At 52.7% G+C, this 13,858-nt stretch overlaps 1 protein-coding gene across 7 annotated transcripts in view; it reads right to left on the reverse strand.

Annotated features, from left to right (window-relative positions):
• Positions 1-13,858, reverse strand: part of FGR (FGR proto-oncogene, Src family tyrosine kinase) — a 31,092-nt gene that overhangs the window by 3,203 nt on the left and 14,031 nt on the right. For 3 of the 7 annotated variants that reach the window (XM_032495626.1, XM_014560020.2, XM_014560009.2), the window contains exons 2-8: positions 7,188-7,250; positions 5,936-6,168; positions 5,351-5,453; positions 4,448-4,546; positions 1,232-1,335; positions 849-998; positions 31-186 (exon numbers count right to left, since the gene is read on the reverse strand). In XM_032495626.1, the coding sequence (XP_032351517.1) occupies positions 31-186; positions 849-998; positions 1,232-1,335; positions 4,448-4,546; positions 5,351-5,453; positions 5,936-6,155 (832 nt within the window). In that variant the 5' untranslated portion in view covers positions 6,156-6,168; positions 7,188-7,250. Of the gene's footprint in view, positions 1-30; positions 187-848; positions 999-1,231; positions 1,336-4,447; positions 4,547-5,350; positions 5,454-5,935; positions 6,169-7,187; positions 7,251-7,848; positions 8,016-13,858 lie in introns of those variants that run through there. The other 4 variants (XM_032495628.1, XM_032495627.1, XM_014560001.2 and 1 more) reach the window with 3 other exon arrangements.

The following is a 13,858-nucleotide window of genomic DNA, read 5'->3' on the forward strand; positions in this document are numbered from 1 at the left end:
GTCCCGGCCCAGCCCCAAGGAGCTCCGTACCCAGCCACACATCCCCAAAGCAGCCGGTGCCCAGCCGGCGCTGGAGCGCGATGGAGCTGCGGCTGATCTCCCAGGCATCCTTAGCGAGGCCCAGCGTCTGCGGCTTCATGGTGGTGCAGGCAGCAGTGAGCAGGTGGCACAGCCCATCGTTCACCTCTGGGGAGTGGAGGTTGGGGAGTTGGAGGTCAAAGGTAGGCCAGGACCCCACACATCCTCATCTCACCCCATCTCCGAGATCAGTTATCAGGAACCAGGCCACAGCTGAGGTCACAGGCCAGGGCAGAAGGCAACCCAGTCCACTGACAGGTGAATATGTTGGTTCCACAAAAGGAAGTGGCACCAGAAGGAGATATGATCCCTGTAAGAATTGGGGGCCTTCCCATAAGAGGTGCCTCCAGCTGGGCCTCCAAGGATAAGGTAGGATTCTGACTGTGGGAAATGGAATCCCAGACAAAGGTGTGGACATGAAGCCTCACTCTTCCATAGACCTGTCCTTGGCTTAACTAACCAAAGCAGAAAACTGGGCCTCGATGCTAACCAACCTTCATCCAACCCCACCACCCCTCCTCCATGTCAGGTCTATTCAGCCTCCTACCGAGATCAGATATCATGGGGCACCATTTGGTCATGGACAGCTTCAAGCCTCAGTTTTCTCTGGAGAATACAGAGCAGGATCCTGGGCTGAGGGCTGACGCACTTGGGTTCTATATCTGGCCCAACCACTACTGCTTTGGGAGACCCTTCCCTTCTCTGGGCCTCAGTCTCAGAGGGTTGGCCCAGGAATCTGAAGCACATGCCAACCTGAGGGCTGCCCTCACCAAGGTAGTGCTGCACCAGCTCCTGCACTGTGTCAAACTGGGCCCTCGTGGTGATGTAGAAGCCACCTGTGTCCAGCTTGCGAATCTTGTAATGCTTCACGTGATCGCCTCTGGCCTGGTCCCAATCCCGCATGGACAGGGAGTAGGCACCTGTGGGCAGGGGTCACCTTCAGGCCTGCTTTCCTTCTCACCCCCAGCCTGAGAGCCCAGAGAGGCCCAAAAGGCTGGAGACTCTGAAGTTGGATGGTCATATCCCTTAAACCCAGTCCCAGTCTTAGCTCTGCCCTTCCAGCCCTGTCCCAATTTTGGCCCTGACCCAAGCCACACCCCACTGCTCCTAGCCCCACCCTAATGGTTAGGCCTCCCAGTGGTACAGCCCCCACCTTTGGTGGTCTCACTCTCTCGAATGAGAAAGGCCCCCCGGGGGTTGCCCGGGGACAGCAGCTGCCTCTCCGCATCCTTCCTCCCGATCTTTCCAAAGTACCACCTGTGGGGAAGGGCCGGCCAGAGTCAGGTACACCGGGTTCAATCCCCAACTCAGCCTCCTGGGAAAAGTCACCTCATTAGCCAAGATTTGACTTCCTCACCCAGGAAACGGGGATCATACACCTGTGTCACAGCTTGGTCATGAGGATCACAGAGCAGGGCAACGCAGAATGCCTGGCACAGAGTAGCTGCGCAATAAAGGTTAGGCTTTTCCTCTCCACTCTCTGGGTTTCTCTTGAATTAAAATTGCTAAAATCCCAGTCACCAGTGACCTCATCAGGGTCCATCTCACTACCACTCCTTCCATAGGCTCATTTTATAGATGAGGAACTTAAGGCTCGGAGAGGGGAAGTGGTCACAAGGCTGGCTGATGAGCTCTACCTGAAATCCTCTGCCCCCACCCTACTTCTCTTCCCACTAAGATTCCTCTCCCTGCACCCACCTCAAATACTCTCCTCATTTGGCTTTGGAACAACACCCTTTCCTGCTTCTCTTCCTCTCCTTTTGACTGCTCCTGTCACAAAGTAGCCCTGACTGCTACTTTTCCTTCACTCTCTTAAATTTGGATGTTGTTCTAAGTCTTAACTGCAACCTCAGACCGCAAGCATTCCTGCTGTCTCTTGGATAGTCTTCCTGGGCCAGAATTGTAGCCTTAAACCAATTGTGAGAGTATACTCAGGGACCATAGAACACTCAGATGTCATTTGCTCACTAAATTGGCCAGTGACCATCTTGGGCTGAATTAAAAGGAGCATAGTTTTCAAATCAAGGGAGGTGGCAGCCTCAGTGAACTCTGGGACTGTCAGTCCATACCAGGGTTCTAGGCACAATTTGGGGTACAGGGGAATTAGCAAGTAGAGTGTCCAGGAGGGCAGGCAGGGTGGAGAAGGAGAAACTATTGAAGGACTGTGTAGAGCACATTCCCAAGTGTGTTCAATGCCCTGCCCCTACCCACACCCATGACATTAGCTAGTTCCTTAGTAGTTAACATAGTGGGAAGGGTACAGCACAGTAGTAGAGTGCATGCCCAGCAGGCAGGAGGTCCTGGGTTCAATCCCCAGTATATTCATTTAAAAAAATAAACAAATAAACCTCACCACTTGCCCTCTCAAAAGAAGTTAAAAAAAAAATAACAGCACCTATTTTGTGTCAGCCTCTAGTGTAATACATATATTCATTTAATTTTTATAACAACGCAGTGAAGTAAGTACTATTATTAACCCCCACTAGACAGATGAGGAAATTGAAATACCTAGTGGTTAAGCAGCTTACCCAGGGCCACACGGCTCTTAAACCGTGTTGCCAGAATAGGCACCCAAGCTGTCTGCTCTCAGTCCTGCACCCTTAACCATGACAGCTCTTAACCACGACGCTGCAGAGTGCCTCTCAGAGCTTAATGACACTGACTCCGAGATGTGGCCATGAGCGTGTACCCCCAACCTCTCACCTTCTGCATCATCCCCCCTCCTCTCCTCCACACCTCCTGCCACCTCCCCAGATGATGGCCTCATCTCCTTTGAGCTCTGGACCCCGTCTACTCCCCTCTGCTCAGGAACACCTCTTCCCAAAAACCAGCCTCCATCTGCAGCCTCTCCATCCCACCAACTTCCAAATAGGCCCACATTTTTTCCCTCTCCAAAGGAAACTGTTCTAAGCCCTATCTTGCCATCAACATTCTGCTGTATCTCTCACCTTCCTTCACTTGAAAAAGCACTTCACACCTGGGTCTCTACATCCTCACCTCCTACTCTCTCTCAGGCTCTGCTGTCTGGCCTCCGCCCCCACGTCACTCAGAGAGATCTCTCACCAAGGTCACCCTCATTGCCAAATCCAGTGGCAGCCTCTGTCACTCCCTCTCTTGTTTCCTGAAACCTCCCCTCCACCCTCTTGGCTCCTCTGACTTGGCCTGGCATGGTTTTCTAACAGCGCCTTCTTCAAGGGCAGCTTTTTCCAAAGTTAGGTCCTAGGGCCAGTCTCTTTCTCCCTCTCCCTCTCTTCCTTCCCTCTCTTATGCAGCCTTAAGTATCATCTCCACTCTGAAGAGTCCTGAATTTCCACCCCAGCCCAGGTATGCCCTCTGTAAGAGCCACAGCAAACCAACTAAGGAGTCTTTGTGCCAGTTAGGAAAAGTGGCCCCTTCTTGTGGGCTAATTCAGAGGCATGGCTTGACAGGGGCTGGGCATCTCTCATACAGAATACAACCTGATCTGATTGCTGGCCATCTCATCCGTGTGTGTGTTCCTTTCCATGAATTCAACCTAACAAGCCCCCCAGGTACCTGTACCTGCTCCTGTGCTCCCCCTTTAGCAAATGGCAGCCACTCAGTTCCTCAAGAAGACTTTGGGTCACCCTAGATTCTTACCGCGCTCCAGAGCCCAATGGTAAATCAAGCACTAAGTCCTGGGAGTCCCACTCCCACTCTGCAATCTCTCCAATCTTTTATTTCCCCATATATGTATGTGTATGTGAGGCTAGATAAAAAAAGATTTTATAAGCCTTGGTTTCCTCATCTGTAAAATGGGACAATAATAACATCAAGAGTGTTATTATGAGAATTAAATGAATCAAGGTAGGTAAATTACTGTCAGTATCTCAAGTATATCAAGCTACTCCATAAATGATACTTCCCTGACTCCTTAATAGAATTAATTCAAAGTAATGGCCCCTTACATCTGTTTAGCCCTTTACACTGTTTTAAAGCTCATACACTGTTGTTTTCACTCAGAGGCTATATATATATATAATGCTTAGCAAATCCAGCTAGACTACCTGGGTTCAAATACCAACTCCGCCTACTTCTAGCCATGTGAACTTGGGCAGGATATTTAATTTCTCTGTGCCTCAGTTTCCTCATTTGTAAAACAGGATAGTATTAGTTCCTAACTTCGTTAATACACATAAAGCACTTTGAATAGTGCCCAGAACATAGTACATGCTAGATAAGTATTACCTACTATTATTATCATCATTATTATCTTCCTTTATTCTCACAATGACCTTATAGAATTACAGATAAGAAGTCAGGCTTAGAGGGGAGTGACTTGCCCAAGAGGTGGCCTCGAGGCTGGACGCCAGGGTCCTGTCTGTAATGGCCTCCCCCAGGCGCTACTTACTCTTCTGCCTGGATGGAGTCCACAGGGGCCACGTAGTTGCTGGGAATGTAGCCAGTTTGTCCAGAGCTGAGAGACCGAGCCTCCCACCAGTCACCCTCCCTGTGGGCACAGAACAGGGTGTGTCACTGGCAACCCAGCCCCTGGGGCACTGTGGGGCCAGGCAGGGCCACATGGAGGATCAGGTGGACACTGGCCCTGCCAACGCCTTACCTTGGACACACCCCACCCCCAGGCTTTTGTCTGTTCTGCTCCCAGACACTGCGGCTGCCCTGTGGGCTGTTCCCTGCAGAAGCAATATGTTTGGGGCCCTCTGGGCCTCCTGGCATTCTTTTCTGTCTCCTCAGCTTGGCTGGGGTTTGAGAAGGCAGCGGATAGCTAACTAGGTCACTTCCTCTCTGAAAACCCCTCCAATGGCTATATTTCCTTCTTGAAAAAATCCAGACTCCTCATCATGGTTTAAAAAGCCCTGAAGAATCTGCTCCCACCTAACTGTCTGGGTTCTGCTCTGTCTGTTCTGCACTCCATATTTTATGACCCAGATATGCAGAACCACTTGATGGTTTCCAGAAGACATTTAGTCTCATTCTTGCTCACTTTCTCTTCCCCTCTTCTCCCTTCTTCCTTCAATGTCTATTCATTTTTCTAGTCTCAGCTTAGAAATCACCTCCTCCAGGAAGCCTGCCCTGATTACCACCAGTCTGCAGACCATGTTTGGTGTGCTTTCTGTGCCCATAGTTCCTCATGCTCCTCTTACATAGTAGCAATCATCCAGGGTTGTTATTGTCATGTGTCCATCCCCAACTAGGCTAGAGCTTTCTGAGGACAGGGACCAGGTAGGGATTCCTTTCTGAGTCCTGCTCCTAGCCCAGCCTATGCCCTGAACTGGGTGGCCCGGTCACTTACGTGTTGTTCAGGATGTGGAATTTCTCGCCCTTAGTGAAGGTGAGGTCATCCTCTGTCCGGGCCTCATAGTCATAAAGGGCGATGAACAGAGTCACCCCAGTTCCTGCAGAGTCAGAGCTACTCATCAGATGATGGAATGGGGGCACCATGGGGGCTGCACCCCCAGAATCCTGTTCCCCAGCCAGGGGCTGTGCCTCCCCACTGCTGCAGTGCCCCGGATGCCAAAGTTCTTTGGAATCCAGTGGATTTCTGATCTGGACCCCATGGAGTTTAGGACACACACCTTCAAGCCCATCCCCTCTACCCTGGGGACACCTGGGGGAGTTGCTTCTCTTCTCCCTCACTGGGCAGACTTCCCACTTGCATCTGTCACCAAGGCCCCTCTCTCAGACTGGGAACAGCTATGTCTCCCCCTCAGACTGCAGTTTCTGAGGGGAGGGCTGTACATATTCCCTCAGACTGTGCGCTCAAAGCAGGGCTGTCTCCTATGTCACCTGGAGGCTCCTAAGGACAAGTCCAAGTTTTCCCTTCCCCTAGGTCCTCCCTGGCACTGGGCAGTGCCTGCCTCCAGCCCACTGGACTCACCTGAGATGCCTCTGATGTTGCCCCCATCCAGGAAGGAGGGGTTGGCAGGCTGAGGGGAGAAGTTGTTGTAGTTGGGGATATGGGCAAAGGAGGATGTTGGTCGGCCCTGAGTAGGGTCAGGGCCATAGCGGTCTGCAGCCCCGTAGGCCCTGAAGTCCCCTTCCAGGTCACCATCCTCCTTGGGCCCTGGCTCCAACTTCTTGCAGAACACACAGCCCATTCCAGGTTCCCTGCTGCAGAACGGGGGCATGCTTCACTCAGGGTCCCTGTGAGATGCAGCACCCTATACACACAGGCATGCACACTTGCACACACACACACACACACATACACACACACACACAGAGGCATGCAGCTTCTCCTCTTAGGCCTGGAGTGGTGGGGTGGTGGGGAGGGTGGGGTCCTCCCTAGTGAGGCTCAAGGTTGGGCAGGGCTACCATTGCATCTAATTCCCAGCTGCCTCGATGTGTGTGTAGAGAGTACGTCTAACTTCCACGGGGCTGGTTTCCTGCTTCAGGCGTTTGCTGTGTTTATTTAAATATTTTTGCGTCCTATTGCTTCAATGTGCTGAGTTTCTATGACTCCTTCAGAGTCCTTGTGTGTGTGTATTTTTTGTGGGTCTCTAAGTATTTGTGAGTTAGCTTGTGGGTGTGTCTTTGGGTATGTTTGTGCAGCCCTTTGTGAATGTCTGTGTCTGTGTGTGTATATGTGTGAACATGTTTCTTGCATGTGATGACTGTGTGTGTTCATGTCTGTCTGTATGTGTTTCTGTGTGAGTGTGCATGTGTATGCCTCTATGTGTGTGGGTGTCTAACTCTGTGCATGTGGGTCTGTGTGAGCGGGTGCCTCTGTGTCTGCATGCCATGATCGTGTGCATAGCCCTGTGTGGGAGTACATATGCCAGTCTGTGTGCGTGTATCTGTGCAGGTCTGTGTAAGTGTGTGAATATCTCTGTGCGTCCAAGTCTCTGTGTGTGTGCATGTCTGTGTCTTGGCGTGTGTTTGTGTGTGAATGTGCGTGAGGGCTGTGTGCCTGCACCTGGATATTCCCTGCAGAGGGGGATCAAGGCCATTTCCTGTCGTGGGTCCAGCCTCTGGCCTTTCAAGCTGCCTCATTCTGGCTCCCCCATCTGTTACCTAGCAACAGGGCCCTTGTAGGAGGAGGGGGCTGTGCGGAATTGTGAGGTCCAGGAAGGCCCCCCACCCTGATTCCTGACCCTGAAAGCCCTCAGTCCCCACTCCCCTCCACTCACCCCTGAGGCCCCTACTCCTGGGTCAGTGGGGCTGTGGCATGGTCCTTGGGAGGGGCCAGAGTCCTGAGGGTGAAACAGAAGGACACGGAAGATGAAGTCTCTGCCAGTGTTCCTGCACCCAGCTGCCAGCTCCTGTCCTCTTCAGGAAGCCAGAGGCCTGGGCTCTGCCCCAGCGTGACTTCTGCCTCCATTTTCCTTCCCACCACCCCGGCACACTTATACAGCCACCATGACACAGGACATACCACTCACATAGACCTTCTCACACTCATATCCATCTGACACACCAGCACACACACAGTCACGCATACACCAGCACACAGTCACACATATTTGTGAGTGTGCTCACCGGCACCACCACGTACCAACACAGCTAAGTCTTGCACGAGCCCAAGCTCTGATAACAGTAACACACACGCACACACACGCACACAGGCTGCCTCTCAGGCTAACAGACTCGTACCCTCACAAACTCATGATTTTGTGTTAGACCCATCTCTCTAATTGGATTCCTATCAAGCCCTGTTCAGTTCACCCATAGGCCTCTGAGCACTGTCTCCTAAAAACAAGCCCTTCCTCCAGGTGCTGCCTCTGCTCCCATCCTGGGCTGGGTAAACCCCAGCAGCCCCAGGGTGGTGGCAGAGTGAAGGTGGACACCTACCTTCAGAGCTTGGTCTTATCCCCACATCAGGGAAATGCCCCAGTCAGAAGCCAGGTCCACCAGGGGCCCTTGGGGAGCCCTCCAGGGAGCCAAGCCTTTCCTGTAGCTGTGTCCTCCAAGTGATAGGGCAGGCAGGTCATTGGGCAAGGGCTTTCCACGCCCCGCCAGAAACTCTGCCATTGCACCACTCAGAGAGGAACTGTGGGGGAGAGGGCTCGGTTTCCTAAGATGTGAGAGGAATGAAGAGTTGTAGGGTGGGGCCAACCCAGTGAACCCTGATTTCCCCCAGAGGGACCCAGGGATCCTTAGAGCAGGTGCCCGCACCTTGACTTTCTCAAGCTCCAAGTCCAGTTCCCTTCATGGATATCCTCCTCCTCTTCTCTGTGGGTCCTGTCCCTCCTACCCAGCACCACTCACCTCTTCCAGGAAGCCTTCCTGGATCCACCAGGTCCAGCTGCCTAGCCAATGGCTCTGTCACTTCAGTGCCCTGACCACTAGTCTAGACCCGCCAGCCCCTCTCATGGTCCACTGTAACTATTCTCCTGTGTGTGTGTGGTGGGGGTGACACCCATGTGGTAAACTGCAAGGCGGGCTGTGGTGAGAGCTCTAAAATAGCCCCTGTTCACTAAGCCATTGCGGAGATCTTCACCCCAGGACACCTCCCCTGGGGTGAAACCACTGTATGAAGGGCTCCAGGGTGCTACCAGGCTGATTAGCATCAGGGAGAGAATAGAGGTGGAGGTGGGGGGCATCCAGAGCTAAGAGAAGGGATTTGGGGCCCTGAGGGGACAGATGGAAGTAAGAGGAAAACACAGGTGACACGCTGAGAATGGAGGTCTTCTCACAGGAAGACACATGCACATCTCAAATGGCACAGCCCTCCACCCAGGTCCACACAGCCCTCCCGATGCAATCTCAGACAGACACGTCACCTCAGCTACACACAGCGCCTCACAGAGAGACTCGAGCTCCTCTGTACAGATTCACAGACACAGACATCTTCAAGGACACCAACGCCCCCATATATGCATACCTTTGGCCCTCGCCCACCTCACCCCCTCCACACACACAGCCTCTCCCAAAGAATAGCATGTGGAGAATTATAATACTCCCTATGTGCCAGCCACTGAATTAAACACTTCTACATATATCACCTCATTTTATTCTCATGACAACTGCAGAAGGTAAATATCATTATTATTGATAAGGCAACTGAGGCACAGAGAGGTTTAGAAACTTCCCCAAGGTCACACAGATGATGTATCCTGGCTTTTGGTTCCAGGATCTGAGCCACTTCTCTCCACTGCCTGGTCACAGACACAGATGATTATAGCCATTCCTGCAGTCAGGCACAGGTGCCCAGTGCCCCCACAGGGAAGCCCAGAGGTATATGTAGCCCTTCCCCTGAGTCACAGACCCAAAAAGAGCTCCCCTCCACAAGACACAAACTTACACAATCTCATGGGTCCCCACAGGGATACAGTGTGGCCACTTCCAACAATACCCAGGTACATATTACCATGGTTTGAAAACCAGCCTAAGGGGAGCCCCAAATTCAGTATGCCTGGAAAGGGGTGGGGGTTCAGAAACTGTCAGCCTCTGAGAAGGAGGTGGAAGGCTCTGTGGGCTGAGCAAGAGCCCTGGCAGGGCTGCCAGCGTGGGCAGTGGGGGGCAGGGGTGAGGGTGTAGTGACACGTGGAAGTAAAAAAAAAAAAAGAGAAGAAAAAAAGTCTCTGATTTGTACCATTTGCTAATTTCCATGGAGTAAATATTTTCACCATGGCCAATTTCAAGTTACCGAAGTGACTTCCTGAATGCTGGGCTGGAAAGAGATTCACAGAATCAGCTCCCCAGAGCCGGTGCTAGCTGGCTCCAGCACATCCCTGACAGAAAGAAGCAAAGAGAAAGAGACAAACAGAGGCAGAAATGAGAGGTAGAGAGAGAGCAACAGAGAGACAGAGACAGAAAAAGAGAAAGGCAGAGACGAAGACAGAGTCAGAGACAGAGAACCAGAGAGACAAAGAGAAAAAACAGAAAGGGAGCAGGTAAGGGCCTCTCTGCTCAGCATCTGAGTGAAAATAGCCCCTGGGACTCTATCCTCTCCAGCTCTGACCTCAACTATGAGCCACCAATTCCTTGGGCAGTAATTTGACTTCCTAGAGGTCTGGGTGGCAATAACTATTAGTTTTCAAATGCTAATTTATTAAACACCTACTCACTGCCTGGCATTGTGCCAAGCAATTCCCATGACTGATCTCATTTAGTGACCCTATGAGGTAGGTTTTATTATTACCCCTATTTCACAGATAAGGGAACTGAGTCACAGAATTTTAAATAACTTTCCTAAGATTACATGCACAGCAAGTAAGGGGAAGCTAAATGCAACCCCAGTCAATTTGGCTCCAAAGCCCGTCATAAGCGCTGTTGTATTTTGAAGACCTCGTGAAAGCAGTAATGTATGTACCTTAATGAGACCTGCAGTGTGCCAGGCCCTGTGCTCCATGCTCTAAATCCTTCCTCATTACAGTCCAGAAAGGGGAAGTGACATGCCCAGGGTCTCTCAGGCGATCACTGATTTTCATAGTTCTTAGAACCTGAATGCAGGTCTCTGTTTTCTCAGCTCTGAACTAATCTGCCTGCTAACCCCAGAAAGGGAGCAGCTCAGAGAGTGGCCAAAAGCATTCTGGTCACTGTAGGGACTGAGTCTGTTAATGAATATGTGGTTGAACATCTGGTTGACAGGTGTTGGCTTCCAGAGTCTCATCTGGGTCAAAATCAGATTATAGAGGTCCAGTCCTGGATCATGGTGTTTCTGTCTTCAGCATCTCCCTCTGTGAGGCCCTACCCAGCTCTGGGGCCTTGGATGAATAACATGAGCCCGCTGAACCTCAGTTTTTGCATCTGTAACTTCTGTTCAGTTGTTGGGAAGGCTTGAAGAGATGTGGCTCTTGCCCAGTGTGGCTAAGTGAGGCTGAGAACCAGAAACAGCAAAGCAAAAATGGCCCCCAGGGACCATTTACCAGTCCACCCCAAATTGTGTGTAGGGGGGGAGTGACTTGCTGGAGGTCAAACAGTCAGACAAGGGATTCAAAGCCAGGACTATTAATTCAGGTCCGGAGTTCTGTTCCTGGCTATGTTCTCCGAAGCCTGAGCAGCAGGTCATGCTGTCTCTGACTGGTGAACGTCATATTTCCTACCCAGCCCCTGGCCAACTGCACACACCACCAGTGTCACATGGCAGCTGGCCACCCAGCAGGGAAACTGCTTCCCTCCCACTCCAACTCCTAGACATAGGAGCCCCAGGCCCACCCACCATTTCTTGAGGTCCATTCTTGCCAAAGCCACGTTGGGGCTTTGATGTAGACACAGGATGTCCTATTTCCCCCTCACCCCCACCAAAGATCTGTGGGATCTGAAGACAGATTTCAGCTCAAATTCTACCCAGCCTGACAACCAGCTTGAGACATTGGGCAAGTTCCCTTCTCTAAGCAGCAGTTTTTTGCCTAGAAAATAAGAATATAAATCTCTATCTCATGGGGTCGCTTCTGTGCAAGAATTTCAGTCAAGCCCCTGAAAGCACCCAGCACACAGTAGGTGCTCAGTGAACTTTCACTTCTGGTCCTGTCCTTTGAGGAAGCCCTCTCCGAGGCCAAGGCTGGGGGAGGAGCAGCGACAGGGCTGAGAAGAAGAAGTATCCAGGGTGAGATGGGAGGGCTGAGCTGGCCCAGTCACCCGGGGGGTTTCACCCAAAGGGAACTGGGACTGACCAGAAGCAGGAAACCACCAGCCAGCAAGAGTTCCGGCTTCTCCTCAGGACTCCGAGCTGACGAGGGGCAGGCCAGGTCTGGAGGTGCAGGCTCAAGTCTCAGCCCCAGGGCACCCCATCCCTCACCTGATCCCCTGACTGAAGGCTTCCATACTTCACTGAGACCCTCCACCCTCATTGGCTCCAGCACCCTTACTGAGCCCCGGCCTCCCTCACTGAGGCCCTCACCTCTCATAGAGCCTCCAACCATCTCACACTGTTCTTTCTTGAGGCCTTACCACCACCACTCTCCCTGACCCCTGAACACCCTGGGGCTGAGGAGACATACTCTTGACTACCACCCTGGTAGGGCCAGGTGTCGGGGGTCAGGGGGTGAGAGGGGGAGAGGCCACACAAGCTTTACCCTCCACATGGTCCTGAGGGTATCAGTTGAATTTTCTCCACTTCCGTGAGTAATGCGGTTTCTCATCTGTTGCTGAAAACCTACCCACTAGCCTTTAAAACAGGGGTCTTGAGGGACTCGAGATTCTTGGGAGATGGGAGGCATGTGTGGTCTGGGGGGAGCTGAGGCAATAGGAGTCTAGATTCCACGGTGTAGCCAGACAGAAAGCTCCCTCCCTGGGTCTCACGTCAGCCTGGTCTGCTCTGTGCAGGAAGGGCCCTGGCTCCTCCTTCCCCAGCTCTGGGGTCCCCTTACCCATCCTCCCAAGGTCTGGCCACTTCCTTTGCCGCATCAGCCCCAGGTGGCTGCAGAGAACACCCAAACACCCACACATAGGCTCACACGCTCATGCTCATTCACTCAAAGCCCAAACCATACTCACACTCTCCACCCTCACTCACAGCTTCACAGCCACTGGGGAGCAGGAGCCAGCCATGAAGCCCAGGAACCCCATTCCTTCTTCCACCACCCCCTCTCACCCACTCTTCTCTCCAGAGGGCTACATGGGATTTGGTAGGGATGAGAAGAGAACTCGGGCCTCAGCTCTGGCTACTTCCTTTGCCACATCAGGGACAGGATGACGTGGCCTCTGGGTCCCTACAGCTGGCCTGTCAGTCATTGACTCCCAAACCTCCATCTTCCCAACTGTGAAGTGGGAACAGAGTCCTGCTTTACCACTATCACCTTAGGTGGAAGGATGCCAAAGGACTCAGGGATACTGGATGTGGAACCATGGGGATTGGGAACAGGTCTCAAATCTGTTGACTTTCCCAATATGGGGCCTCACCAGACCCACACACATTTATTTCATTGGAAGTCAACTATGCTGGTTCCTGGAGGACCTGTCAGGCTTTCAGTCTGGTTCCATGCCTTTAAGAAGGTGAAGGAGAGGCTCCCTGGTCAGTGATAACTCAACCCCTCCAGTGTCCTCCAGGACACTGGGCCAAAACTGCTTTCCACATCTGATTCTCAGGACTGGGGATAAGGTGGGAGGTGGGGGCTGGGTAGGGGCAAAGATCATTTCCCACATAATTCAAATGAGGAAAATGAGGCCCAGAGAAGCCCCATAACTTGGCTAAAGTCACGCAGCAATTAAGGTCCCATTCTGGTTAAATCCCTGAGTCTGCAGATCCCCTACCCCAGGATTCCCTGAACACTGAGCATCATCGCCTTACCCCTCTGTCCGGTAGGACGACCCCGACTGAAGACCCAAAATGGGGGCGGGGGAGGGAACCAAAAGGGCTGCGCGGGCATTGCACCCAGCAACCAAGCACCCGGCTCGGCTTCTCCGCCCTCTTGTTGCCATGGAGACAGCCCCTCCCAGCCATCGCGGTCAAAGGCAGGATTTCCGTCGGGGCGGCCAGCAATTCCCGGATCCCGAGGGGAACGTGGACCGACCGAGACAGCCACTGCGGGCGGGGAGGGGGCACTTAGAGACGCCTATCCTGGCCGAGGGCGGGGACTTCCCCAGGAAGCCCAGACCCACGCCTCTAGCGCCTTGAAGGAGTCCCCTCGCCATCCCGGACCCGCCCACCTGTACGGTGCGGGAGAGTCTAACGCGCAGCGCCGGTGGCAGCCTCCCCTCCCCTCTCGGCTACAGGCCCCTGACTTCTGACAATTCTGGATAAGGAGACTTCCTGGACCCCAGGAATTGCGCCCCACATTCTGCCCCCTCCAGAAATTGTTCTCCTTGATCCCTTTCCGGCAAACTCCCTCACCTGATTCTCCCAGTCCCTCTACTTCATTCCCCTCTTCCAGATCCCCCAGCTTCTCCCCACATCCTCACTTTCATGGTTCCTTCA

Source organism: Camelus ferus, chromosome 13 (genome assembly GCF_009834535.1).
Source record: "Camelus ferus isolate YT-003-E chromosome 13, BCGSAC_Cfer_1.0, whole genome shotgun sequence".
Taxonomy (NCBI): domain Eukaryota; kingdom Metazoa; phylum Chordata; class Mammalia; order Artiodactyla; family Camelidae; genus Camelus; species Camelus ferus.